Source organism: Cololabis saira, chromosome 13 (assembly GCF_033807715.1).
Source record: "Cololabis saira isolate AMF1-May2022 chromosome 13, fColSai1.1, whole genome shotgun sequence".
NCBI lineage: Eukaryota > Metazoa > Chordata > Actinopteri > Beloniformes > Belonidae > Cololabis > Cololabis saira.
This window is the reverse complement of record NC_084599.1, coordinates 14,123,668-14,149,064: the sequence shown is the minus strand read 5'-3', so window position 1 is coordinate 14,149,064 and position 25,397 is coordinate 14,123,668. Positions and strand designations below refer to the sequence as shown.

Here is a 25,397-nt window from a genome sequence, read left to right as displayed (position 1 = left end):
TACATCTTGAGAATGGGCTGCCCAATAAGCCAGGTGCTGATGTGAAAACCTGCCCACCGCCGGCCCGAGGCCCTCATAGAGTGCCTCGAGGATTATTTGGGGGGTTTGGGGGGACGCTGGTGTTGCCCCTGCACCCGCCGAGACGGAGAGTGTGCGCCCCTGGGCTGACGCCCACCACCCCCAGCAACCCGGCTGTGCTGCAAGGGCTGCAGAGGGGGGCTCGGGGGATGTGAGCGGCGCAGGTCTTGTGCGCCCCGTCTCCTGGAGTGCTGAGCTGGGGGTCCCATGCTTGTAGTCCGACGACCCCAGGCCTCTGATGCCTGACCCGACTGCTTCCTGCACTCCAACGCCCGTTCTGCCTCTGGCCCAAACAATTGGCCCGGCACTACAGGAAGCTTCCGTAGTGTCTGCCTGCAATCGTCAGACATGGGTGCCTGCGCCAGCCACACCAACAGGCGGCCAAGCTCTCTGGTCATCAACCCGAAGGCTTGGAGCGCAGCGTCGTTCGTGTCACCCTTGCAGGCGGTGGGTTGCCTCCCTCCTACTTCTCCCCTCTGTGGGGTTGCCGGTGGCCTGGGTTCCGGGTTCTTCCGTGTCGGCCTCTGGTCTCGTGGGTGGCGGGGTTGCTCCCCCCCCTCCTCCACTATAGATACACTTCAGGTGGAACTTTGTTTGGTTTATTACACACACACATACCTCACATACCTCACATATATATACACACACACACACACACACACACACACACACACACGCATGATCATATACATACACGCATACACACGCATAGACATACACACTGGCTTGTTCACCTGCATGCTTGCTCTGTAGTTTTTGGGGTTAGGTAGCGGTAGCGGTAGCTTAGCTCAGACTGCGATCAGATCTCAAGATTTGGGTCGATTGCTGTTCATGTTTTGGTTGGCTCCGTGCCGGTTTCGTGTTTTGTTTGTGGTTTTTTTGTTGCAGATTTCCAGTGCCTGACGTGTGTTTCCGTGTGTTCCTGCTTCCTGGATTGGCAGTGGATGTCGTCACCCCCACCACCCCACTCCACCCCCCCCACCCCCCAAAAAAAAAAAAAACAAAAAAAAAACACTGGGTTTGTATGTGTATATTTATGTATGTGTACGCATATGTATGTGTATATATATATGTATATATATTTTTTTTTAAACTTAAGTAAAAAATACTTACCAAGCCAGGCTAGGAACCAACAGACGAGAGCAGTGGGCGGACCACTGAACGCGGCTGGGACATCTAGCATGTGGAGGAATCAGCTCAGCACAAACAAGACCGTTTGTGTGGCCTGGGAGCGAGCCAGCCCGAGACACGGGCGCTCGAATCCTCCAGATCGAAAAAGGGAGAGGTAAGATGGCTTGACAACCACAGCCTTAGAGGGCACAACGTGCGCTCCAACCAAGAATCACAGGCAGGCTGTCAAACACCACCAACCAGAGTTGAGCTTACCTCCCCGAACCTGCAGAAAAAAATATAGATCCAAAACACGGATCTACGGAGCGATTAACCCGCGAAGTATGTCAGGTTAACAGCGAGAAGATTCAAGAGGCCGGATGTAGTCTACCGGGTGGTATTTATAGACGCACAGGTAGCCTACACAGCAAGTTGCTGTGTTCGAAATCGCCCCCTATCTCCTATATAGTGCACTACATAGTGTGCATGCCATTTTGTAGTGCTGTTCGAATTCTCTACACTACATTTCGTCCACTACCTCGTTCACTATAAAATACCCACAATGCACCGCAAAAGTTAGTGTACAACCCATGTACCCTACTTTTTACTCCCGTATACCACAATGCAATGCGGTCATGTTTTGTCTGAGGAGAAGAAGGAGCAGAAGAAAAAAGAAGAAGAAAAAATGGCAGGGGAGGCAGGAGCGGGAGCGCTCCCCCGCCTCCTCCCGTTTTAGCTCGTTTTAGCTCGTGCAATGTCGTGAGCAGTTATAGCTGAGGATTGGAATACACAACAGTAGTTGACAAAAGCACTCTTCTACACCATTCATTTTCAACAATTTATTGACACAGAAGTATCAGATCCCGGAGCTGTTCGGAGTGTTTACATGTTGCATGTTAGGTCCGCTACGCCACAGGTACATCCGGCGCATTTACTGACGCAAACACGTTAAAAAAATTTACGTTGTAGTGTCCGAAATCTCCTCTGGTCATCCCCTATGTAGTGCACTATGTAGTGCACTATGTAGTGTACACTATGTAGGGAGTAGGGAGTGAGTGAACGAGTGGATGATTTCGAACACAGCTACTCACGTTATTAAATCTCGACCTGCGCGGAGCGCGAGGAGACATATCCACTCTTTTTACTGCACTGGCAGTCAGGAGGGAATGAAACAGAAACCGAAGCTTTAATCAAACAAATGCACAGGAGCACAGCAGCCTTCAGTTTAACTCTCTTAACTGGTGCAAGAGTTGCGGCGCATTTAAAGACAAAGGGAAGTTTAACCCATCATGTGCAGCAAAGTAAAATGCATTTTCCTCCTGAGTTCTGACTCCAGGTTCTACCAGCTGAATGCCCCCTAAAGATCTTAGAGTTCTACTTGGTTTATATTCTACAGTGGGATAAAAAAAGGCATTTTCTCCATATTACTGGTAAATGTGTAAACTAACAGCATGTTTTAGTCTATTCATTAGGTATAGCTATAAGAAAAGAAGTGATATTCTCAGTTGATCTTGTTCTTGTTTGGTAGCAGTGATACTTTCCAGTAGTCCAACAGTCTTTTTGAAAAAGACAGAAATGAGAATGTTACAATAGTCAAGTCTCTTAGAGATGAAGGCCTGGATGAGCTTTGTTAAAAAAACAGAGCTCTCTGACTGTTGATATTTCTTTCAGGTGATAAAAGGGTGGCAAAGATACTGTCTTGATGTGGTTGCTAAAGCCCGTCAATTCAATTCCAAGATGCATAATCAGGATTTTTGTCTTGATTCCTTTAAAATAAAGCTGGACCCCAACTTTTATTTCCGTCTTTATCCACCTTTTTCTGAAGACAGCATGTAACAAGCATTTTCTTGCTCAAGTATGGCAGACATTTATCTTATTAAATTGTTAGTTTTAAGAGTCTCATATGATGTTCAAGGCTGATGCAATGATGTGCTATAGTTTTAGCTGTAAAACTTTGCTGCTCTCAACCTCATTTGGATTGGAATACTGTTGTACGTGTTTTTGTGGTGATGTGCAAATGGTGCAAAGATGGTATTAGATAAAGGGGGCCCATCCAAGACGTCACTTGTGTCTTTGTTTCTTCCTCTGTAATTCTTGAAGAAGATTGAAATGATAAGTCATCAATACTGAAACCAGAGACTCTTGGTGGGACTGCATGTTTTTATTGTTTCTCAAGCATTTCCACACGGTAGATAACATTTTCAGTTACTTGTAAGAGACAAACCCCACACCACTCTTCCTCCATGTATTATTTTCCATCCCTGTGACATGACTCCGTATTCTGAAATACACCCTGCCATGGTACTGGACTGACAAAACTTGAAAACATTATTTAGGCCATAATTTTGAGAAGGTGATAATATGGGATGTTCTTCACAGAAACCAATGTCGCTTTTGGACTTCAGAGTGATGAAAGCGTTCCATTCAACTTCAGTGTCACGTTTATTGAATTGCTGTTGAATACTGTCTGACTTTTTCACCTGATAACTTTGAGTTTTGCATATATATTGGCATTTGTAATAAACTAAAATGATTAACATTTCATTTTAAAGCCTTGAATTGATTTGATACATTAAAGTTTGTTGTCTTATGAAAATAATACATTTAGAGGTGTATCAAACTGAAATGCTTTCTTCTGTATATCACACATATGGGCAGAAACAACTCCCTATATGCTGGGGTTATAAAATAATATTTCAGATTATTTGAATCACGTGTGAAGAACAGCAAGTTCCGTCTGAAAATCAATGAGGGATTCAGAGCTACTCAGAATAAGGGCCATAAATAAGCACCTTTTCAACACTGAAATATATTTGGTTCAAACAAATGTGGTATTGAGAACTTTTATACTTATACCACATCAGGGTCCTTGCATCTACACACCTGGCTCATTTTAATGGATCATCATCTGAAATCTGAAAAGGTTTACACAAATCTGTTAATGACAGTCATTCGCATCAGCAGGGAAACATCCTCCCCGATTTCAGATGTTTCCCTGCTTTAGTGCACTTAATATAATAACGTTAGGCCACCCTGCATTACACAAACTTCACCAGAAACTACTAACTATATAATGGAATATATAGAGTTGCTGTCATGTTATACACATGCCACATTATACCCTAGGGTACACAATTATCACACAATGCATTGTGAAAGTAGTGTGCAGCTGATTGATGACTGCTTTTTATCTGTGTGACTGCAATGAAATGAAAGCACCTACAAACATAACACTAGCGGTGTCAAATTCATGTTCCGTTTGATCCGGATATTCCGTTTGGCGTTTATGACCGAATATTCGGGTTTTAAAAGGAGTAGGCTAACCCAGGGGTCATATTGGGGTTTTTAAAAACCGGAATATGAGCAAATTCGGATTATTCAAAGGGGTTATTGGTGTTTACATGGCCGTGCAAATTCGGGTTATTGCCAATATTCGGGTTTTAAAAGGGTTATTGAGTGCATGTAAACGCAGTCACAGACTACAGACATTGTTGGGACATTGGTGATCTGCAGGCAATAAAAAGTAGGCTACTTTAAGTCCTTAACTGCCTGGTCCAATAGTGACATGGTATAAAAAATATACTAACTATTGTGTGTTTTGGAACCGTTATGACATTGGTGAGGTGTGATTGTTATTGTTTATGAAACATTTGTGACATCTGTGAAAAGTCTCATAAAGGTCACAAATGTGTGTAAACATTTGCAACAATTATGAAACTCGTTTCACTCAATATTCCCGCTGGTAAGAGTCTAACCACTCATAAGTTCTTCACACAACACCACTTCAAATAAAACGCAACATCCCTTTAAGGCTGATTTATGGTTCAGTGTTACACCAACGCAGAACATACGGCGTAGAGTACGCGGCGACGCGCACTGGCTACGCCGTCGATTTAACGCGGAACCATAAATCAGGCTTGAGAGGCAGGTGCCCTTTTAGGACACGATATCACGTGACTGGAGTTGCGTGTGTCACGTGACTTTGTTGTGCTCAGCAGCTTCTCTCTGCGGAGCCGAGATGGCGAGAAACGAAGAGAAACAGCAGGGAAGGCTGAATAGATTGTGGCTTCAGAAAGAGAGAGATGGTAAGCAGTTGGTAAACGTTACACACGTTGCCTTTTGATGTATTTATTACTAATACATTTAAAAAAAACTGTCAGCAAGCTTGTTGTAGCCGTAGCCACAGACCTGCTACCTAGGGTTGCCAACTTTCAGAAATAGAAATAAAGGACGCCCAATTTCAGCAGCGCACGAGCCAAAAAAAAAGCCCCAAAACTTCTAAACTGCATAAAAATGTGTTTATTTTATATGAAAAAACGTGTTCTTTAATAGCATTGAACTTGCATGACTGTACAGACAGCCAACCATATAGCAGCTGAAATAGCCTCCTATGCTCTGTATGTCCACATCAGCCAAGGTGTAGAATATTGCTACAGGTGAAGAATATGGTGTAAAAGTTAACTTATTTCAATAATTCAACTAGAATATGGTGTAAAAGTTAATCTATTTCAATAATTCAACTAGAATATGGTGTAAAAGTTAATCTATTTCAATAATTCAACTAGAATTTGGTTTAAAAGTTAATCTATTTCAATAATTCAACTTAAAAGGTGAAACTAATATATTACCTAGTCTTATTACATGCAAAGCATGATATGTTGAACCTTTATTTGTTATAATTTTGATAATGGAATTGTTTATTGATTTCATAAAATATTCTCTAATTTATTAGTTCAATACGGGACGCAACATTTTTTTCTCAAATAAAGGACAATTCCGTATTTTACGGGACGGGTGGCAACCCCCCTACTGCTAGCTGTCAGACACACTTTTTCCAATATACTTACGCCTTTCTGGCTTGGGGGTTTTATTCAAAAGACAACTTTTATACACTATTGTGACCAGTTTTTTCCATCATCTGAACAGGTTCAATAGCATGCACTTTAACTTTTATTTTTTATTTTTAGAGGGGCGACTCAAAGATGTTCGTGAGCGTCGACCCAGGCTGGTACTGAAACTGCATAAACTTTAATCTCAAATGTTCATTTCCGCCTGATTATTTTATTTAATCCAAACCTTGTCCTTCACAGTCTACTCTTAATTCTGCATCTTCTGTGAAAAAGTGGATCCCCAGCATCAAAAATGAAATAGAGTATTACCTTCAGGTATAACTTCCCCCTTTTTTTTAAATATGTGAAATAAACCAACCTGTGTTTCTGAGACTTTTGCTTATTACTCAGTGATGTGACTGGTTTGCTCCTCTCCCCAGCAATCCCAACTCTCTCATTACCCAGAGAGGAAGATAGCCGAGTTCCAGCTCCTCATCGAGAATTTAGAAAAAGAGTATAAAAGCTTCCTGGCCAAGCTGCGATCTCTGGACCCCTCGTGTAAACACAAGCCCTGGACTCCCAGAGCCTACTGCAAACGGAGAGCCGACGAGCAGATCTCTCCAAGCATCGGTCAGTGCTTGGGTTTGCTCAATCCCTGCTTAGTGAAAGTTTTGATCAAACAACTTCCTCTAGACATTTAAAATGTTTAATGCGCACAGATGTGCTGTTTTGTTTATGTCTAAATGATAGTTTTCAGTCTTGTTTCTTGACCGCGGTTGAATTGGTTTGATATTGGATATTGGATATTATGAATTCAATACCCATAAAACTTGTGATACATACCACTGATTTTGGTCAAACCACTTGTGATGTGTTCATGGTCATCTAGACTATATGACAAAACAGTAATTATTATAAAATCATATATATGGCCTGATTTAAAAATCATATGGGCTGATTTAATGTGGTTTTATGAATTCAACACCCATAAAACTTGTGATACATAACACTGATTTTGGTCATATTGCTTGTGATGTGTTCATGGTCATCTAGACTATATCACAAGAGAGTAATTATTATAAAATCATATTATGGGCTGATTTAATGAGGTTTAATGAAAACAATCGGTGTTATGTATCACAAGTTTTATGGGTGTTGAATTCATAATATCCAATATCAAACCAATTCAACCGCGGTTGTTTCTTGAACAGCCACTTCATTTGCTAAGAGATTACTGAGTATGAAGCAAGTTGGAGTTAAATATTTTTTTGGTTCAGATAAATGCTATTATTTTTCTCTGTTTTCGTCGCTTTAACTTGCCTGTGTTAAACCTTACTTTGAATAATCAGTAACTGACTATATATTTTCTTTCTTCTTTTTAGTTAAAACCCCTCGGCTCTCTGAGCCATTTGATGGTCTTGGTCACTGGGGTGGAGGGAGGACGGGATGTTTCAAATCCTCAGTCCCAGAGGGGGCTTGCACCTTCTCTGACACCAGCTTTCAAACCCTTGATCCCATCTGCAAAGACTCAAAAAGCTCGCAGGTGGTCTCGTCAGCCCAGGACCAGCCACTTTCCTTCGACAGTACACGTCTGGCGGTGGCGACGGCTGCGTTTAGAGGATCACCAAATCAGCTGAACACCTCGGAAACACAGAGCTTCGCCCGGGTGCTGCAGTCTGGTCTGCCAAACCTGAGTCATTCTACATGGAGTCAGAGGTCTTCGTCACAAACCAGACACATAGAGGAGAGCGATGGGGCAGTGAAGAGTTCTGTTGTTGACTCGACTGCTGCTCAAGAGAACAAGTCAGACTGTGAAGCAGGAGGGAGAGTCTCAGGAAAACCACTCGACTGTGGGACAACAGAGGAGAGGACTGTTCACATTCTGGGACTGGACTGTTACTCCTCTTCAGATGAAGACACATAGAATGTTTTTATATTAAAGAAAAAGACCACATAATGGCGTGTCTTTATTTAACACATAGATTGTGAAGAGATATTCTGGATATTTATTTTCCTCAAGTTCACACAATTTCATAAGTACATAATGATGTGTTCACCAAGCTTTTGGTCTTTTTTTAAACGTGTTATTAAAGCTTTGTTTGTAGGATCCAGTTTTAAGGGCCTGAGTAACCCTCCCTACTCCATTACCTTCGTCCACAGGACGTGTGTCTGTTTGAAAATATATATTTCAACTTTTAGGTGCCCACTTTCAAAGTAGAGCATAATTAATGTGAAATTAGGTGGAGCTGGAAAATGATCATCCAGTCAAGTCTGTGATGTCACTAGGGTTTTGTTTCATTTGATTTACAAACTACAATTTAAATTATGTGAAATAGTTATTTTATATTTTGGAGCCAATAAGAAAAAGATGGAGAAAACGTGATGATGCCTAACTATTCAGTCACCATAAACTAGTGCTTTACTGCATTTAAACTTTAAATTTTAAAGTTACGGGTCTCTTGTTATTCGGCATATCTGGCCTCTGGGATTTTTTCCAGTTTAGCTTCAGCTCCCTCAATTTAGATGGATTTTGTAGAACAATCTCAAAATTCTTTATTGAGTTGAAGTTTGGTCTTTGATTAGGCCAGGGGTTCCCAAACTTTTTCTGCTCGCCTCCCCTTTGGTTTATAAAACCCTGCAAAGGCTCTGTACCCCGAGCTCTGAACAGGTTTTTCTCAAGAATTTATGCGTGTTTAGCATCGTCCTGCATTTCTGACTAATTTCCCAGTCCCTGCTGGGTAGCATCCCACAGCAGGATACTTCCACCACCGTGCTTCACTGTTCACATGGTGTTTTCAAGATGGTCACAGGTGTTGAGGGTTGTGCCAAGTGTTTTTCTCGATGTCCAGAAAGTTGCATTTCAGTCTTTTTTTGTATCAGTTTATTTTTTTTCTGCAAGCAGTAGCGTTTTATTGACTACTCTTCTTAAAAGCTCAGCTCTGTGGAGTATCGGGTTATTGTGGTTCTCTGGCCCAATCCCCATACCCCAATCTCCGCAGGTTTGTTTTTTTTTTTCTCCTTGCCTGATCCAGGATTTCTGGTAAGAACTCATGTTTCATATTTTCTTTATATTGTGACCATGGACTTTATGGTGCTAATTGGGATTTACAGAAGATTAGATTTTTTTTTTCTTTTTTCAACAACTCTTCTTCCCTAAACTATTTGAAAAGCATGCGATGCCTGTTAGTGCCTTTTGATCAGTGGTCCTGCAGACTCTGGGATCACTTAGATTGCACAAGTGGACATATGTGGCTTCTGCTGGTAGTTGGTAGCGTCAGAGCTTAAGAGACTACATGGATGTTGGGACTACAAAGCCACAAAGAGGGTGAAGGAGCTGGATTTTTGTTAGAAGTTAAGCAGCAACTATTAAAAAGTTTATAAACTATTTGTAACTTAGTTGTCACAAACTTTTTTTTTTTTTTTTGGAATAAACTTACATTTTTTCTGAAACCGTTTCCATAGCACAGCCATGAGTAATCATTTATTGCAGTTACTGATTTCGGGCAGAGCAGCACGATGTCATTTACGTAATAAGTCATCAAGACCACAGCAACCATTTGGAAATGAACACTGACTGAGAGAGCTAGTTGCTGAATCAGTGATTTGTGCTATTTCCCTCCTCTGGTTTTAATTAACTGGGGCGGAAGCAGTGAACACTGGTTAGACCCCAAAACCCCACCCTCCCACCTAACCCATTCTGCGCTGCTGCTTCTGCTCTTGCTTCTGCTGCGAGGACCGCTTTCAGCATGACTCTTTCTGGGAAACAGCAGCTGCACGTTATTGGGTGATGGCAGTATGTGAAGTTTACGGTTAACTGACGTAATTGCCCTCTTAGTTGGAGCTCAATTCATACTGCAAGGTGGGGATACCTTTCTGTCTGCTGGAAACTGGAGAAATGAAACCAGACTCTTGCATCACTGGACAGAACACATGTTTGACAGATTCCAATGAAGTCACAGGAATCCCTTTATACACATACAGTACTTTTGGACGGTATACATAGTTTTCATTCACATGGGAATCATAAAACTGTTTATTTTGACATAAAGTTGTAATATGCATGCGTGGAACAGCATGCATATTACTCGAGTACATTAACATTTTTTTTTATGACGGTGGGAAAATGCCCTTTATCAGAGCTGCCAAAGTCAGAAAGGCATAATAATACTTTTTAACGGATCTTCTTGATTAACTGAGAGTTAACAGTGAAGGAAGTTGTTGCACCCGCAGCCAAAGCAACACCGTAATCACTGTATCCACAGAAATGGACCCAAAAGTGTTAGAAAGACCCTGAAAGCATTACCTATGTGCTGAGTACGGAGGAAAGTCGTGTATGTATGTGTGTGTTATTTCCTGTAAGCTCATCTCTGAGGTAATAGCTGGGTTTTGTTCTCACCTCTCTAACGTACTGCTGCTGCTGTTATTACTAACAATTCACATGCCAGCACGCAAACCATTGCAGACATCTGTGCTTTTCATGTGGCAGCAGCATCTTCCCACCCAGAACAGAGTGTGTGCTACTGAAACTGCTGTATCACTATTGAAACTTCTATATAATATATTCCTGTGACAGACAGCATTCCCTTGTATAATTTTGATTTATTTTTTATATTTATGGGTGTAAATAAGTGATTCAAAATAAACTTATTGAGTGTAAGTATTAGACTAATACAATCCCACACAAACATCATGAACCGTTAACTGTGGCATTTATACACGGAACAAAAAATTAATCCAAACAGGAAAAAAACTACATTTTTGCAGTGCTGAGTACCCCCATGATTCAGTAGCTCAAATATCCATGTTAAACTAAAATAGATTAGTCATTTCCTGTATGACCTCGCATTGCTGTGGAGGAATTTAGCTCCATCCTTAATGACAGAATTGTTTCCATTCATGTTTTTCTGTTGGCATTCGCTGTTGCACGGCTCTCTGAAGGTCCTACCACAGCATTTCTCTTGGGTTGCAATCTGGACTCATTTTTAGCCATTCTGATGTTGATTTACTGGTGAGTACTGGCAGGAGGAACGCAGCCCCCCCGGCCCCCATCACCCTGATGACTCCCCAGCAGACACGGTGGAGTCCTACTGCTTCCTGGGGACCATCATATCCCAGGACCTCAAGTGGGAGCTGAACATCACCTCCCTCACCAAAAAAGCACAGCAGAGGATGTTCTTCCTGCGGCAGCTGAAGAAGTTCAACCTGCCAAAGAAAATGATGGTGCAGTTTTACACGGCCATCATTGAGTCCATCCTCACCTCCTCCATCACCGTCTGGTACGCTGCTGCCACTGTAAAGGACAGGAGCAGCTGCAGCGTATCATCCGCTCTGCAGAGAAGGTGATTGGCTGCAATCTTCCATCTCTCCAGGACCTGCAGCCTCCAGGACCCTGATATGAAGCGCGCAGGAAAGATTGCAGCAGATCCCTCCCACCCCGGACACAAACTGTTTCAGACTCTTCCCTCTGGCAGGAGGCTGCGGTCCATCAGGACCAAAACCTCACGCCATAAAAACAGTTTCTTCCCGACTGCAGCTGTCCTCGTCAACAAGGCCCCGATCCCCCCTCTCCCCCGTCTACCACGGACTGCCCCCCCATCCCACTCTACGTCACATTAACGTAAAGACTCCACTCCTGACCTTATGCGTTACATTACAGTTTTTTACGATTGAATAAACACTAAAATCTAAAGTTTTGCCCAATTATCAAAACCTTACACTCAAGGAGCAAAACTCGGCCTCAGATTTGCACCACTGTAAGCACAATGAGTCTATTCACACTTTGTGCAAAACAATACACACAGTGATTTGAAACACTAACACACACGTCTATGCGTTAGACACAGAAGTATATCAAGATGTCACTTCCTTGCACTTCTAAAGCACTGACTGTCAAATTACCACACCTATGAGCCAGTTGATTGAACACTGCCATCAGGTATGCAAACACAAGATTGCTTAATCGTAGACACACCAATCAGGTTTAAGCACTATAAAAATGCAGCAGGTGATTTCACCAAACTTAACCAAAATGGAAGGAAGAGGAAGAGGAAGAGTGAGGATAAGAGGGGGAATCGGAGAAGGAGGAGAAGGAGGAGAAGGAGGCAGAGGCCGTGCCAGAGGCCGTGCCAGAGGTAGAGGCCGAGGTAGAGGTAGAGGAAGAGGAAGAGGAAGAGGAAGAGGAAGAGGAAGACTTCAAGCAGGAAGACGTCAGGAAGGGCATTCAGACTGGAAAACAGGTAAAAAAATTACCTGTTTACAGCTTCTTACTGTATGCACCCCATATCAGCACTTTTGATACCCCTTCCTGTGACATTTTACAGTAGGTTACATGTATTTTGTTCTACATAGGATTGAGGGTCGAGTACAACGAGGAGGAAGGGCTGATGTGGATGAAATTCTCTGGCCAGATCCAGCTAGGAAAAGAGACCAACAGTAGCAATTTATGTGCCGTGTTTTCTTTTTTTTTGGGGGGTGGGGGGGTTTGTTGTTGTTGTTATGTTCATGAAAACTGGGAAATGCTTTTTTTTTTCGCCATGTTGGCTTGAGTATATGGCAAAAAAAAATAACATTGTCAACAGCATTAGTCTTGTCTCCTGTGTGGTATCTACAGTAATGCATACAAGTGTGTTTAGTGTTCACTGTGTATTGTTTTGCAAAAAGTGTGAGCAGACATTGTGTTTACAGATGTGCAAATCCGAGCGATGTTTTGCAAATTCACTGTGTGCTTCACCCATACTACTCTATGCACATAGAAGCAGAATTAGCCGAAAGTGTTTAAGGTTTTCAACAGCAGAGTGTAACAGGTGCAAACAGAGTTAAGTCATATGCAACGTGTGTGTTTCATATGGTAAAAAAATATGGTTTTGATAAGTTAGTGTATAGTTTTTACGAGAGTGGTTCATTTTGCAAAGGAGCTAAGGTGTTTTGCTAATTGGGTATGTGGTTGTGCTATTCGTGTGTTGGGTTTTGCTAAACAAAACAAAACAGTCAAAATTGTGTTTATTCAATCGTAAAAAACTGTAACGCACATCCTAGGTCACTTTTGCAAAGACTCATATCCGGCATTTTAAAATCTCATGTTGTACGTGTTCTCTCATGTTCTCAGTCTTTCTTTTCATTATATATTTGCTCTTTGTACTGCACCAATCACCACAACAAATTCCTTGTGTGTGTCCAACAAACATGGCAATAAACTTTTTTCTGATTCTGATTCTGATTCTGAGTTTTGGAGCATTATCCTATTGCATGAGACAACTTTTCCCAAGCTGTAGTTGTTGGACAGATGGTCTAACATTTGCTTATCGGATATTCTAATGTACAAAGAAGCCCCCCCCCCCCCCCCCCCCCCCCCACTGACATGCTTGACAGTAGGTATGAGATGTTTCTGTTGAAATGCTGTGTTTAGTTGTCACCAAACACCACATTTGGAGCGGCTGTGGCTGGTGGGTAGAGTCAGCTATTCCTCTAACTTGAGAGTTGGTACATCAATCCTTTGCCTTGTCATGTGTTGAGGCACCAAACCTTGCATGACCCCAATGTTCTCTTTGGGGTATGAGTGTAGAAGTCAAGTATACATGTATTATAGTGTGACAAGGAAATAGAAGCAAAGAGAATAGAATAATCTTTTTGTAGGCAATCCTTGCTAACAACCCGTTTGGTCCTTTTCTGCTTCTAATTGTGCTTTAACTTTATTTACAGTTTTTTCTGAAAGCTTAGGCGCTAATTATGTTCTTGTAGCACAATTTCTAAAACTATTAACACACATAGCAAAACCACTCACTGAGTTAGCGAAATTAAAAGCACAAATACTGCTTTGCACTCAGTTTGTAATTTTGTAACACACACTTTTCAAAACTGTAGGCACAATTCGCTGCTTACACTCAATTGCCAAATTTCCAAAACACTCCTAGCAAAATTATACACATGTATGGCTATTATTTACACTATTTTGCCAACTGTCTGGCACACTTTCACATGTGAAAACAATTTTAGAGAATTAGTTCACTTTGCAATCAGCCTAAGCACTATAAATAAGCCACAGGTAAGCTGTCTGTGTGGAGTACAATGGAAGGAGCAAGAAGAGTAAGAATCAGAGGAGGCCGAGGAAGAGGACGTGTAGGTGAAGAAGCGAGAGGTTTAGAGGAAGTTAGAGGAAGAGGACAAGGAGGAGCAAGAGGAGGACGAGGAAGGGGAAGAAGAAGGGCCAGAGCAGACCTGATATGTCATCATATGGGACAATGTTAGTTTCCATAGGGCTGCTTTGGTCCGCAACTGGTTTACTGATCACCCACTCTTCATGGCACTCAACCTCCCCCCATACTCTCCATTCTTACTGTAAATCCAATTGAAGAGTTCTTTTCTGCCTGGTGCTGGAAAGTCCACGACCGCCATCCCCATCAACACGCAGCCCTTTTACAAGCAATGGAGGAGGCATGTGGAGATATTGAGCTGGCATCATGTCAGGCCTGGATACGGCGTGCAAGGAGATATTTTCCCCGGTGCCTTGGACTGGAGGACATTGCATGTGATGTGGATGAGATTTTGTAGCCGGACCCAGAGAGACGGCATGATGTAGGCTGATTGTCTTTTTTTTGTGAATGTATTATTTTGTGTTCTGTGCTGTGTCTTTGTTTTGACGAGTGTGAATAAACACCAATACTTGAAGTTTGGATCCCTGTGTGTTTACAGAACTATGACAAAAGTATGACCTCAAACTGACCTAGCCACCTTGTGCACAGAAAAAGAAAAAAGCCAGATGTGTTTTGTATTCATACCATCAGTGTGTAGTTGGCACATTATGTGCTTAGTAAATGATGGCATGTGTTTACTGTCTGATATGAAAACACCATTTTTACTAAGGTGTGTAGAGTTAATCAAACTGTGTTTGATTTTGCAAGAGAACTATAAAGTTTTGATAATTTGGTGAAAGGTTTTCTCATTTGTGTGTAGAGTTTAGCAAAAATAGCCAATGTTGCAAAAAATGTACTTAAGGATTCAGAAAAAACTGTAACATGATCAGGGAGGCTTGTAGGGTCTGAGACGTGATTCTTGTCTGTGTTTCTGTATTTTTTGTTGTCGTTACAGTTTTTTTTTTCTTTTCTTTCCCTCACAGTATTGTGTATTCTATCTTTGGAGTAAATTTGTTGGGATGTTCCCTCAAAGATTGGCATCTGGTGGAATACTTTCCACTCCAGAAGAATCTTTATCACTGTATATTGTTGAACGCCAACTTGTTTGGAAATTATTTTATAACCATCTACAATAAAGATTGTTTCTCTAAGAAATATTTATTGCAGTACTTGTCACATGCACATACTGTAAGCAATCAAAATGACAGGGTTCAATATGCAGTACAACAAAGGTCAATTCTCAAAGAAAGTACTGTAAATGAAACACAATGAAATGAAACCATGTAAATATGAAAAAAATAAAAATACAGGAAAATTACGCATTGTCGACACGGGCCTGACGATCAGGCCACATGTTCTCATCCATGTCCTCCTCGATCCATGCTTGGTGTCAACTTCAAGCTATTTACCTCTTTGATAGGTTGAGGACTACTTGCTTTGTTTTGCAAAGAGAGTTCACACAGGTGCTGATATTTTTTAGAATTGAGAGAGTTCCAATTGGCTGCTACGAAGTGTCTGCAATGTGTTGCCATGGTAAATCAGTTATGTTTGACATTTGACATCTTTATTGACAATGGAAAATGTATAAATACATAGGCCACACCATCATCAAAAGGATAAAAACACAATAAAGCAGGAGCTTATTTCCATTGCGGTTTTGTGTCTCTTTGTGAGAAGTGTGTTAACTGTTTTGAAAAGTGTATTACAGTTTTTCACAATTGTTTAAACACATTTATTGGAACATCAGACACAATGTGCACAACCTGAAACTCATGTTTCAGGTGGCTGAACCAATCCTGCTGAACTCCAAGCACATTTACTGCTCTAGACTCAAATTCCCATTCCATACCACACATTTCTCACAACACTACACACAATTCCCAATACCCTGCACACTCTTCCTGAATTCCCTCTCTTGCTGTTCACACAGAACACACAGTCAATCACATTTCTAAACTCCAAAGGCTGTTGTGCAATTTGCAATCAGCATTTTGCCATTGAATTCATATTCATTGATGAAGCGGGGTTCAACCTTGTAAAAAGAAGGCGCCGAGGGAAGAATATCATCGGCCAGCGTGCCATCACAGAGGTCCCTGGCCAACGTGGAGGGAACATAACAATGTGTGCTGCCATCAATCACCACGTGTCAATCACCTCCATCACCATGCCACCCTCGGCCCCTACAACACTGCACTTCTTCTAGCATTCCTGGACCAGCTCTACAATATTATTGTCCAGCCAGACCAGATGGAGGACACAGAAGTGGTCAGGTTGGTTGTTATCTGGGACAATGTCAGTTTCCACCGGGCTGCTCTGGTCCGTGACTGGTTCACGGTCCATCCAGAAGTTGATGTCCTATATCTCGCTCCATACTCTCCCTTCCTCAACCCAATTGAGGAGTTTTTCTCTGCCTGGAGATGGAAGGTATACGAGAGAAATCCTCAGACACGGATCCCACTGCTGCAGGCCATGGAGGACGCATGTGGCGATGTCTCTGCTGAGGCCTGTCAAGGCTTCATGCGGCATTGTAGGAGATTCTTCCCCCGCTGCTTGGCCAGGGAGAACATCGCCTGCGACGTGGACGAGGTCCTGTGGCCAGCCAGGGATGAAAGGTAGGATGCAATCTAATACTTTTGTTCTGTTTCTATTTTCTGTCAAGTTTTACTGTAATCCACAGCTTGCTGTGATGTCCAGTGGACTGCACATTTTGAGTCCAAATACTGTAAAATATTATTTGTTGTTACAGTACAGAATTGTGTGTTGTTTTCTATTTGAGTAGCCTATACATAACAATACTATATGGTGATATATTACATCCAACAGCTGAAGGTGTAACACTGAGGCATTCATATAGTGTTTTCCATTCATACTATAGTGTCTTCCATTCTGCACATCAGTGTTCCGTGGGTGCTTAGAAATGTCTACTCAAATGATGTATGTGTTTGGCATTTGAGAAGGAAATACCATTTAGTGAAGAGTTAACACTGTTTTGAAGGTAGAGTGTGCTTTTGCAAGAGAAGTGTAGGATTTTGCATTTTGTGTGTGAGTTTTGCAATTTTTGTTTAGAGTTTTGAGAAAGTGAGGTAGTCAATCAGGAAATGTGTTTAAACAATTGTGAAAAACTGTAAAAGTCAAAGAAAATTGTGTGAAAGCAATGAGAAATAGTTAACTGATTCGCCAGAGAGGACTCTTGCTGTGCAAAGAAGGTGTGAGCATTAGATAAAGTTGACCCATGATGTGCAAAATGTGTCAAAGCAATCGAGAAAAACTGTAAGTTACATAGGCACTTAAAGTGAAATGAGTTGACAAGCAGTAGTTTGACAGAATGGGGAGAATGCACAAAACATAACTCAAGAGACCCGATTCTTCTATGCAGCTGACCAGTTGATGTGGGTTTGTGGTTCCTCTGTCTTTCCCTTCTTGGAAATTATGAAAAGGTCTCTTTGTGATGATTGTGTGAAGGTGCTCAGGGAGGTTCGAGTCACCCAAAACCTCAAACTTCTCTTGGTTTCAGACTCTGCTATAAGACGCTGGCCTGTATGTGAGAATGTGAAGTAGAACTTCTATGCAAATTAAACCCTAAATGCATGAGGTAAGAAGAGGTTGCAGGCAGATGAAACAATAATGAGAAAATAGATGGTTTGATAGATCCTTGATATGTTTAAGTTACATACAGTCTTTAGTGCAGGCGTGGGTGGGGATTGTGGGTGGTGAATGCATAGATAGCTGAAGTTGATTTCTACAAGTCATGTGTGTGCAGACATAAGAGACACCTCCTTCTGTGCAGAGTTGACAGATGCACACCCAGTTTGACTCGCAGAAGGACCTCACCATGAGCAGCGACCAGAGCTACCCGTTCCCACAGGTGTTTGTCGTGGACAGAGGTGGGGGGACGCACGACTCAGCGCAGACTCCAAATCTGATACCCTGCTGGTCCTTCCCTCCAGCCCAGGAGAGAGTGAGGAGAAAGAGAGGGGGCTGCCTGGGAATCAGCTACAGCCTGGCCCTGATTCTCCTGTTGCTGTTCCTGCTGGTGTTTGCAGCATTGGGATTTGAAGCCTACCAGATTATGCACATACAGAAACAACTGAGAAATGCACGACAGGTAAGAACTTACTTGGAAAATGCAAAGGAAGGAGCACTTACTGATCTGGGCTAACTATGAGAGGAGAACTGTATGACAATGAGGGCTTGAGGCTGGAAAAAGGAGGATTGTGAAAATGCAGTTTGAAGAATTTTAATGCTATAAAATAAGTGAGTAAAGTTTTCTAGGGCATCATGTTAATCATGTTATTTTCGATGCACTGTTCTTTTTTTTGACAATAGCAAAGCATTAAATTACAAAAAAAGGTGTGACTTTTGCCACCTTTGCACAGAGAGGGGGTGACAGAGAGAGGTAAGGTGGGAGCATGGAAATGTGGCTGGAAAGTTTGGGCAGACCTGCAAAGTTTAATAACTGCTTACATGATACATTCTGATCATGAAGTTCTGAGAAGTCTCCAACAGCTCTGACATTTAAAAACCCAATCTGGTATCTTCTCAGCTCTCTGTGGTCACCAGTCCATTTAGACAGGAAATCCTCTCTCTCTGACTCTGACTCTGTGAGACAGTTTTTTGATGTAAGCTATGAGGTGCAAATATGTTTGTGATGTGGTATTCTGATCTGTTTCCCATTTTTTTATTTCACTTAAGGTTGAACCTGAGGCTACCTTGGAGTTTAGTGCACCCCAGAAGCAGATTGGTAGGTGTCCATTTTTCAACACCTCCCACCTCAGCTGAAGTATTTCCATCATGGTGTAAATGTTCCCTGTGAAGGAGAAGAGGAGGCGACGTGTCTAATCTGAGGCTTGTTTCAGGTGTCTATGAACCTGAAGATGGGTCAAAGGGAGAACGAGAAAGCATCCGGCCTGCTGCACATTTGATAGGTAACGTTTCCATCAAAATCGGCTCTACTCTGCGATTCTCTGATGTCCACATTTTGTAACACCTTGTCTTTGTTCTTGCAGAACGAATAGAAACGAATAGAAATAGTAAGACTTTGCGATGGGAGCACAAGGTGGGTCAGGCATTCGCCATCGGTGGAGTGGTGTACCAGAAGGAAGATGGAGCCCTGCGGGTCAATGAGACTGGCCTTTACCACGTTTACTCACGAGTGGAGCTCATCTTTAAGAACTGCCATCCCACGTCCTCCTTTGAGCACTCTGTGTTTGTGAGGAGGGAGGGAGATCCTGCCCCCCTCACCCTGATGAATGCCCACAGAGCTGGGTTCTGCCCTCAGCACTCCACTCGCTCCTGGACCACAGAGAATTATCTCGGCTCTGCACATCAGCTTAAGAAACATGATAAAGTTTATGTGAACATATCACACCCTGAGTATCTTAGCCAATCGCATTATGGCAGCTTCTTTGGCCTCTACAAGATCTGAACAGAGTTTGGTGCTTGACATTGTGCCTTTGTGTTGTAATTTTACTCCAGAGACAGAATGTAATCAGGTCAAAATGTCTCATACAAGAGTGGGACTTACTCATCACTTTACCCAAATGATGCATTGAATGTAATTCCTGTTAATATAGAGTATATCATATATGTATGTATGTATATATATATATATATATATATATATATATATATATATATATATATATATATATATATATATATATATATATATATATATATATATATATATATATATATATATATATATATATATATATATTTTTTTTTTTTATACATACATATAGATATATAGCACATTTGCTTGATTGGCAGCTTAAAAACTGTGGGCTGAAAGCATTTAGGAAGGCAGTGAAATTGAATTTTACACATATGCATAAGTCCATATTGTGCCTTTTTATCGATGATGCAAGTCAGTTAACACTAAGCTGCTGTTTTAGTTGTAATATTTTTCTATATTTATTGTGGTGTAGAACTGATACCATGTATTAAATGTGTGTGTACAAAACAGATACTGTTTTATATTGTTATTATTTGGAAGTCTATTTAATAAAACCATACCTAATGTATTTTCATGTCTTGAAACAAACGAGATAATAATAACCATGCAGCAGTTTGCAAAAAGTGTCATGTTTGCATTCAATCACTGTGATTCACGTTTGAGTTGTCTGAGGAACACCCACATGAGTTTTCATCCTGACCACTGGAAAGTATTAGCATAACATCATTTACACCTGATAATTACATGCATTGCGATATATTCCACACAGGTGGTTGGAAATTTGAAGACTTCTTTTCAAGTGAATTTGGAATTGCGTAACTGAGTGACCTAAAAGATAAATGCAAGCACACGTTTATTCTCTTTTTGCAGACTACTTTTTTTCTTTTTTTAAAACTCAGCACCCTCATTGCAGTGTTCGCTTCTGAGTACACCGCAGAGTCATATGTGTGGAGTGACAAGATGTGCTGGCTGGGCACACGCACCATTAGGGGATACAACAGTAGCAGTTCTGACGTGTCTTTCCTTCCTGTGTGAACATCGCAAGGGTCTTGCATGTCTGCAGGATGATTTTTGTGAAAGAGTTTATGTTTCTTTTCATCCACGTGACGGGCTTCTGAATTTCCTGATAAATATGCTACCAACTCAGTGCTTGGTAAGTTGTGAATAATCCTTTAAAACATGAATAAAGATTTGCACTTTAGTCAGCCATACCTCAAGCACATATTCTTCCTTTTCATCAGTGAGATGAAAAATATTTTATCACACCGGGACAGTTTAACAGAATGGTTAGAGGTTGTTTAAAAGAAAAACTCCTTTGTTGCAAAAATCATAAAGAAAACACAAGTCAAAGTTTTTCATGGTTCTCACCTTTTTTTTTTTTTTGTAAACCACAGATGTGCAGACCTTCATGCTTTTATCCAACAACATACACTAATTAAAAAAACTCAGTCTCTTATGTTGCAGTCAACACATTTGTGGTTACGTCTTGTTTCAATATTCAGTTGGTATTCAACTTACAGCTTGCTGCTGAAAGTGATACTTGTCCCCAAATTTCCCTTTTGAAAATAAAACTATTAACCTGGGGGGAGCCGTGAAAACCATGTCTTCATATCAACACGACGATGTCAAGTTTGCATTTGACTTTTTCCGTATTATTTTCTTTTTATATTTATCTAATTTCAAGCTTTCCGCCTTGAAAAAGCAGCAAGTCCAGTTTAAAAGAAAGATCACCTGCCATACGGTATATGGTCGTTTTCAAAATACTTTTTATATAATGCTTAAAATCTCAAGAGTATGCATAAACATAGCTCTTTTTATGTGGGAAACCAAGTTATGATAAAAACCAGAGGAAATGCTGCAAGGTAGCTGCTGCAGCATGAACACCATAAAGTGAGATAAATCTTAAAAGATTATGTTGCTGTTATTCTACATTTGTATGAGGGCCAATGAGTGGTTTATGTCTTACTTGCATGAGAGAGCAATTACAGCCACGTGTCTAATGCTGATGCCAAAGTGACAACATGTCAAAATCCACATTTTAATGTTTCATAAATTAGCTTTAACAATGACGAGGAGTGTAAGACGGTGGAAATGGACTCATATGGCCTCTGAGCAGCTGTTAACCTCAGACCACAACAGATCTTATCTTATCTTATCTTATCTTATCTTATCTTATCTTATCTTATCTTATCTTATCTTATCTTATCTTATCTTATCTCATCTTATGGTGGTGCAGCCGCCTCACAGCTCACAGGGGACGTTGTGGGCGCTGAATGTGTGTTAAGTTCCCCCATGACTTCAACGCCCACACCATGGGTGGGGTTGGCGAAAGGGCCTTTCTGTGTGGAGTTTGCATGTTCTCCCCGTGTTCCCTTGAGTAGCTAATGTGAGCTACCCTCACAAAAACATGCACACAGTCCTGGGCTATACATGCCCCCTCGGGCCAGCCGGGTGGGGAGGATCTATGTCCGGCCAGAATCGCCCGACCCTGTTGGGTGAAAAGAAAAGAAGCAGCTTGACTTGAGCTCAGTGCAGGTTGGGCAATGCCCAGGACGGACTTAGGTAGAAGCATTGGGGTGAAAAAATGGAAAAAAATTGGGGGGATAAAAATAATATTAAAAAAAAAAAGCCAGAGCATCCAGAGAAAACGCATACTCATAAATTTTCTTGTAATTTAGTGTGGTTGTGGTGTTGTTTTATGTAGCATCAATAAACTATAAGACACCGGTGATGCACCACATCAAGTGCAGCTTGTCGACTGTATATGGTTAGGTGGGAGCTATTGATCTGCAGCAATGTGTTAGTCAGTTAACTTGCACCTGCTCCAGATTTAATTTCACATTCTGCTCATGAGCTCAGGTATGACATCATGTATAACTTTTGAGTCTTTGGTGATGTCAGTTTTAGGCTTCTAATCACATGTGGTGTTTCTGCTTATAACTATGATTGCAGCTAAATCCAGACTAAGTGTTTAATTAAATGGTTAAGATAAATCAATTCAATTCAATTCAATTCAATTCAATTCAATTCAATTCAATTCAATTCAATTTTATTTATATAGCGTCTAATACAACAAAAGTTGTCTCTAGATGCTTTCCAGAGACCCAGAACATGACCCCCGAGCAATTAATACGTAAACAATGGCAGGAAAAAACTCCCATAGTGGGAGAAAAGCCTTAAGCCAAACAGTGGCAATGAAAAACTCCCCTTTAGGAGGGAAGAAACCTTGAGCAGGACCTGGATCATAAGGGGGGACCCTCCTGCCGAGGGCCAGACTGGGGGTCGGGGACGTCAACAGCACAGCAGGCAGGTGGAAGCAGCAACGGGATGACCGGGGGTGGGGACCGCAGGCCAGCACGCAGCTCCCGAATCAATCAGCAAGCCCCAGGTTGGGGTGCAGGGTCGGGGAAAGGTTGAGAAGGGGCAGGGCCAGGGAGAGGTGTCTTGACGGACAAATCTCTCCCCCGCCTGCCCGGGCCGTTACCCTGCCCCTCTCACTCCCACGCTGCAGGTTCCAGTGTTATGCATTCAGAGATGCTCTTCGCCAGCGGCAGAGGATGCTGCAACATGTACAAAAGAGAAAAAAGAGAAGAAAAGGGGGGACCGGCACAAGAAACGATGGACAAAAATGATAGCTATGAGATACTTATTATAAATAAAAATGGAAATGGAGAAGAGAGGAAGGGAAGAGGAGAGAGAAAGGGAAGAGGAGAGGAGAAGAAGGGTGAGAGGCACCGCCCAGTGGATCATGTGGGTGCCCCCCTGCAGCAGAGGCTTATAGAAGCATATCTACCAAGAAGCTATGTTTGAGACTAACTATTATAGTCTTGTTCTATAGCTGCAACTATGACTACTGACTCTAGCACAGAGTTTACACTAACTAGAGATTTACCAACACCAGCTAGAGGTTTACTAAACACTAACTATAGGCTTTACTAAACAGAAAGGTTTTAATATTAGTTTTAAAGGTTTAATTTCTGCTTCTTTTTAAACACTAATGATGACAGCATCCATAGATGCCCTTTACGTAAGGTGAGTAATTATTTTGTGCATTGAAGGCTGCGCTGACTCCGCAGGGGGAATGTTGACATTTCAACATACTTCCAGGCTCCTGGTGTAGACTCTCAGTCATCCCAGTCAGGGTAAGGTAAGACAGAGACTTGATTTATTTTCTTCGTTCTTGAAGGTGATCGCTGAGTCGGGATGAGCTGGTTCTCCCATATCGTCCCATGTCGAGGAGTTGATGTTTCACCAGTGTAAAGCTCTGAGCCCTCCTCACTGCTCGACATCCACTGCCAATCCAGGAAGCAGGAACACACGGAGACACACGTCAAGCACTGGAAATCTGCAACAAAAAACCATAAAACAAAGCACGAAACCGGCACGGAGCCAACCAAAACAATAACAGCAATCGACCTAAATCTTGAGATCTGATCGTCGCAGTCTGAGCTAAGCTATCGCTACCGCTACCTAAACCCAAAAACTAGAGAGCCAGCATGCAGGTGAACAAGCCAGTGTGTATGTCTATGTGTGTGTGTGTATGTATATGATCATGCGTGTGTGTGTGTGTGTGTGTATATGCATGTGACTAAGTGACTATATGTGTGCGTGTGTGTGTGTGTGTGTGTGTGTGTGTGTGTGTGTGTAATAAACCAAACAAAGCTCCACCTGAAGTGTATCTATAGTGGGGGGAGCAACCCCGCCACCCGCGAGACCAGAGGCCGACACGGAAGAGCCCGGAACCCAGGCCACCGGCAACCCCACAGAGGGGAGAAGTAGGAGGGAGGCAACCCACCGCCTGCTAATAAGAATAATAATAATACTACTACTAATAATAATAATAACCATCTTTGTATAATATAATATTGATAAATTATTAAGTTTTGATGTCCTGCCAATGGAGGCTCAAATCCTCCATGGCAGGACCCTTCCATACCGCATTCTCACCGACACAGACATACAATCACGCACCGTTTCCCCCTCCCCGGGGGGGTCCAGCACCGCCAGAAGGCACCCCAGGCTGCACGGCGAGCCCCGCCAGGCCCGGGTAACCCGACCCACCTGTCCCAGGCCGGTGAGGGAACGCGGGTGATGTGGGACCCCCTCCCGCCCCTGGTGTTGAGTGCATGTGATTAATGCCATAAAAACAGGGAGGGGGGAGGGCCAAGCATCGATTGACACCGACCCCCCCCCCTCCCGAACTACGTGTCCTTGTCAAATGTATTTATTAAGTGTTGAATGTGCAGTGTCTATTTTGCTGTTAAAACCGTGAGGCGGGGAGTGCCGGGCCACGCGGGACAGTGCCCCCCACGACCCGGACCCCCCGCCCTTCGCCTATGTGCGTATGAATCGTGTAGGGGGGGAAAGAGGGGGAGCGGAGGCCGAAGCCAGGAAGCAGGACCAGCAAAGCCGGCCCTGATAAGACACCCGCGTCCCCCCACCGGCCATCCAGTAGACGGGGGCCGGCCCTCCGAGCCGGGCCAGTGCCCCACCGTACCTCCACGGGCGCCCCCGGCGCCGCCGGAGCCCCCAGACGGAGGGGGAAACGGTCCAACATCCTCCCATTCATACTGACAACATAAGACATAGATACCTGGGAATGGTGCCACCCCGCCGTCGCGCCCGCCCGTGCACCCCCCGGTCAGGGGAGGCCCGATCCCCGGACCCGGCCCCACCCCCCCCCGAGGCCACCCCGGCGGACACCCCAAGGGTCACGGAGTCCCCACATCCGCAGGGGCACTTGGCCCCCGCCCAGCGACGGAGGACCAAGCAGCAATGCCCCCCCAGCGCAGA

General features: G+C 42.6%; 2 protein-coding genes across 2 annotated transcripts; both read left to right on the top strand.

The window, feature by feature from the left end:
• The first annotated feature begins 4,950 nt into the window (after window positions 1–4,950).
• On the top strand, window positions 4,951–8,266 carry si:dkey-86e18.1 (uncharacterized protein LOC557342 homolog). Its single transcript, XM_061737049.1, has 5 exons — window positions 4,951–5,273; window positions 6,156–6,196; window positions 6,279–6,353; window positions 6,458–6,647; window positions 7,400–8,266. Exons 1-5 carry the CDS (start codon window positions 5,207–5,209, stop codon window positions 7,939–7,941), a joined length of 915 nt encoding a protein of 304 aa, XP_061593033.1. The 5' UTR covers window positions 4,951–5,206; the 3' UTR covers window positions 7,942–8,266.
• A 9,689-nt stretch (window positions 8,267–17,955) lies between these two features.
• faslg (Fas ligand (TNF superfamily, member 6)) lies at window positions 17,956–19,715 on the top strand. Its single transcript, XM_061737048.1, has 4 exons — window positions 17,956–18,251; window positions 18,839–18,887; window positions 19,003–19,071; window positions 19,153–19,715. The coding sequence occupies exons 1-4, from the start codon at window positions 17,979–17,981 to the stop codon at window positions 19,569–19,571; spliced, it is 810 nt and encodes a 269-aa protein (XP_061593032.1). The 5' UTR covers window positions 17,956–17,978; the 3' UTR covers window positions 19,572–19,715.
• Window positions 19,716–25,397: the final 5,682 nt, after the last annotated feature.

Coding starts and splice junctions, on each gene's coding strand:
- si:dkey-86e18.1 (XM_061737049.1), top strand. CDS start 5,207: ATGGCGAGAAACGAAGAGAAACAGCAGGGAAGGCTGAATAGATTGTGG. Junction 6,354..6,457: donor AAATAGAGTATTACCTTCAG/GTATAACTTCCC, acceptor TCCTCTCCCCAG/CAATCCCAACTCTCTCATTA. Junction 6,648..7,399: donor GCAGATCTCTCCAAGCATCG/GTCAGTGCTTGG, acceptor TCTTCTTTTTAG/TTAAAACCCCTCGGCTCTCT.
- faslg (XM_061737048.1), top strand. CDS start 17,979: ATGAGCAGCGACCAGAGCTACCCGTTCCCACAGGTGTTTGTCGTGGAC. Junction 18,888..19,002: donor TGCACCCCAGAAGCAGATTG/GTAGGTGTCCAT, acceptor GGCTTGTTTCAG/GTGTCTATGAACCTGAAGAT. Junction 19,072..19,152: donor GCCTGCTGCACATTTGATAG/GTAACGTTTCCA, acceptor TTGTTCTTGCAG/AACGAATAGAAACGAATAGA.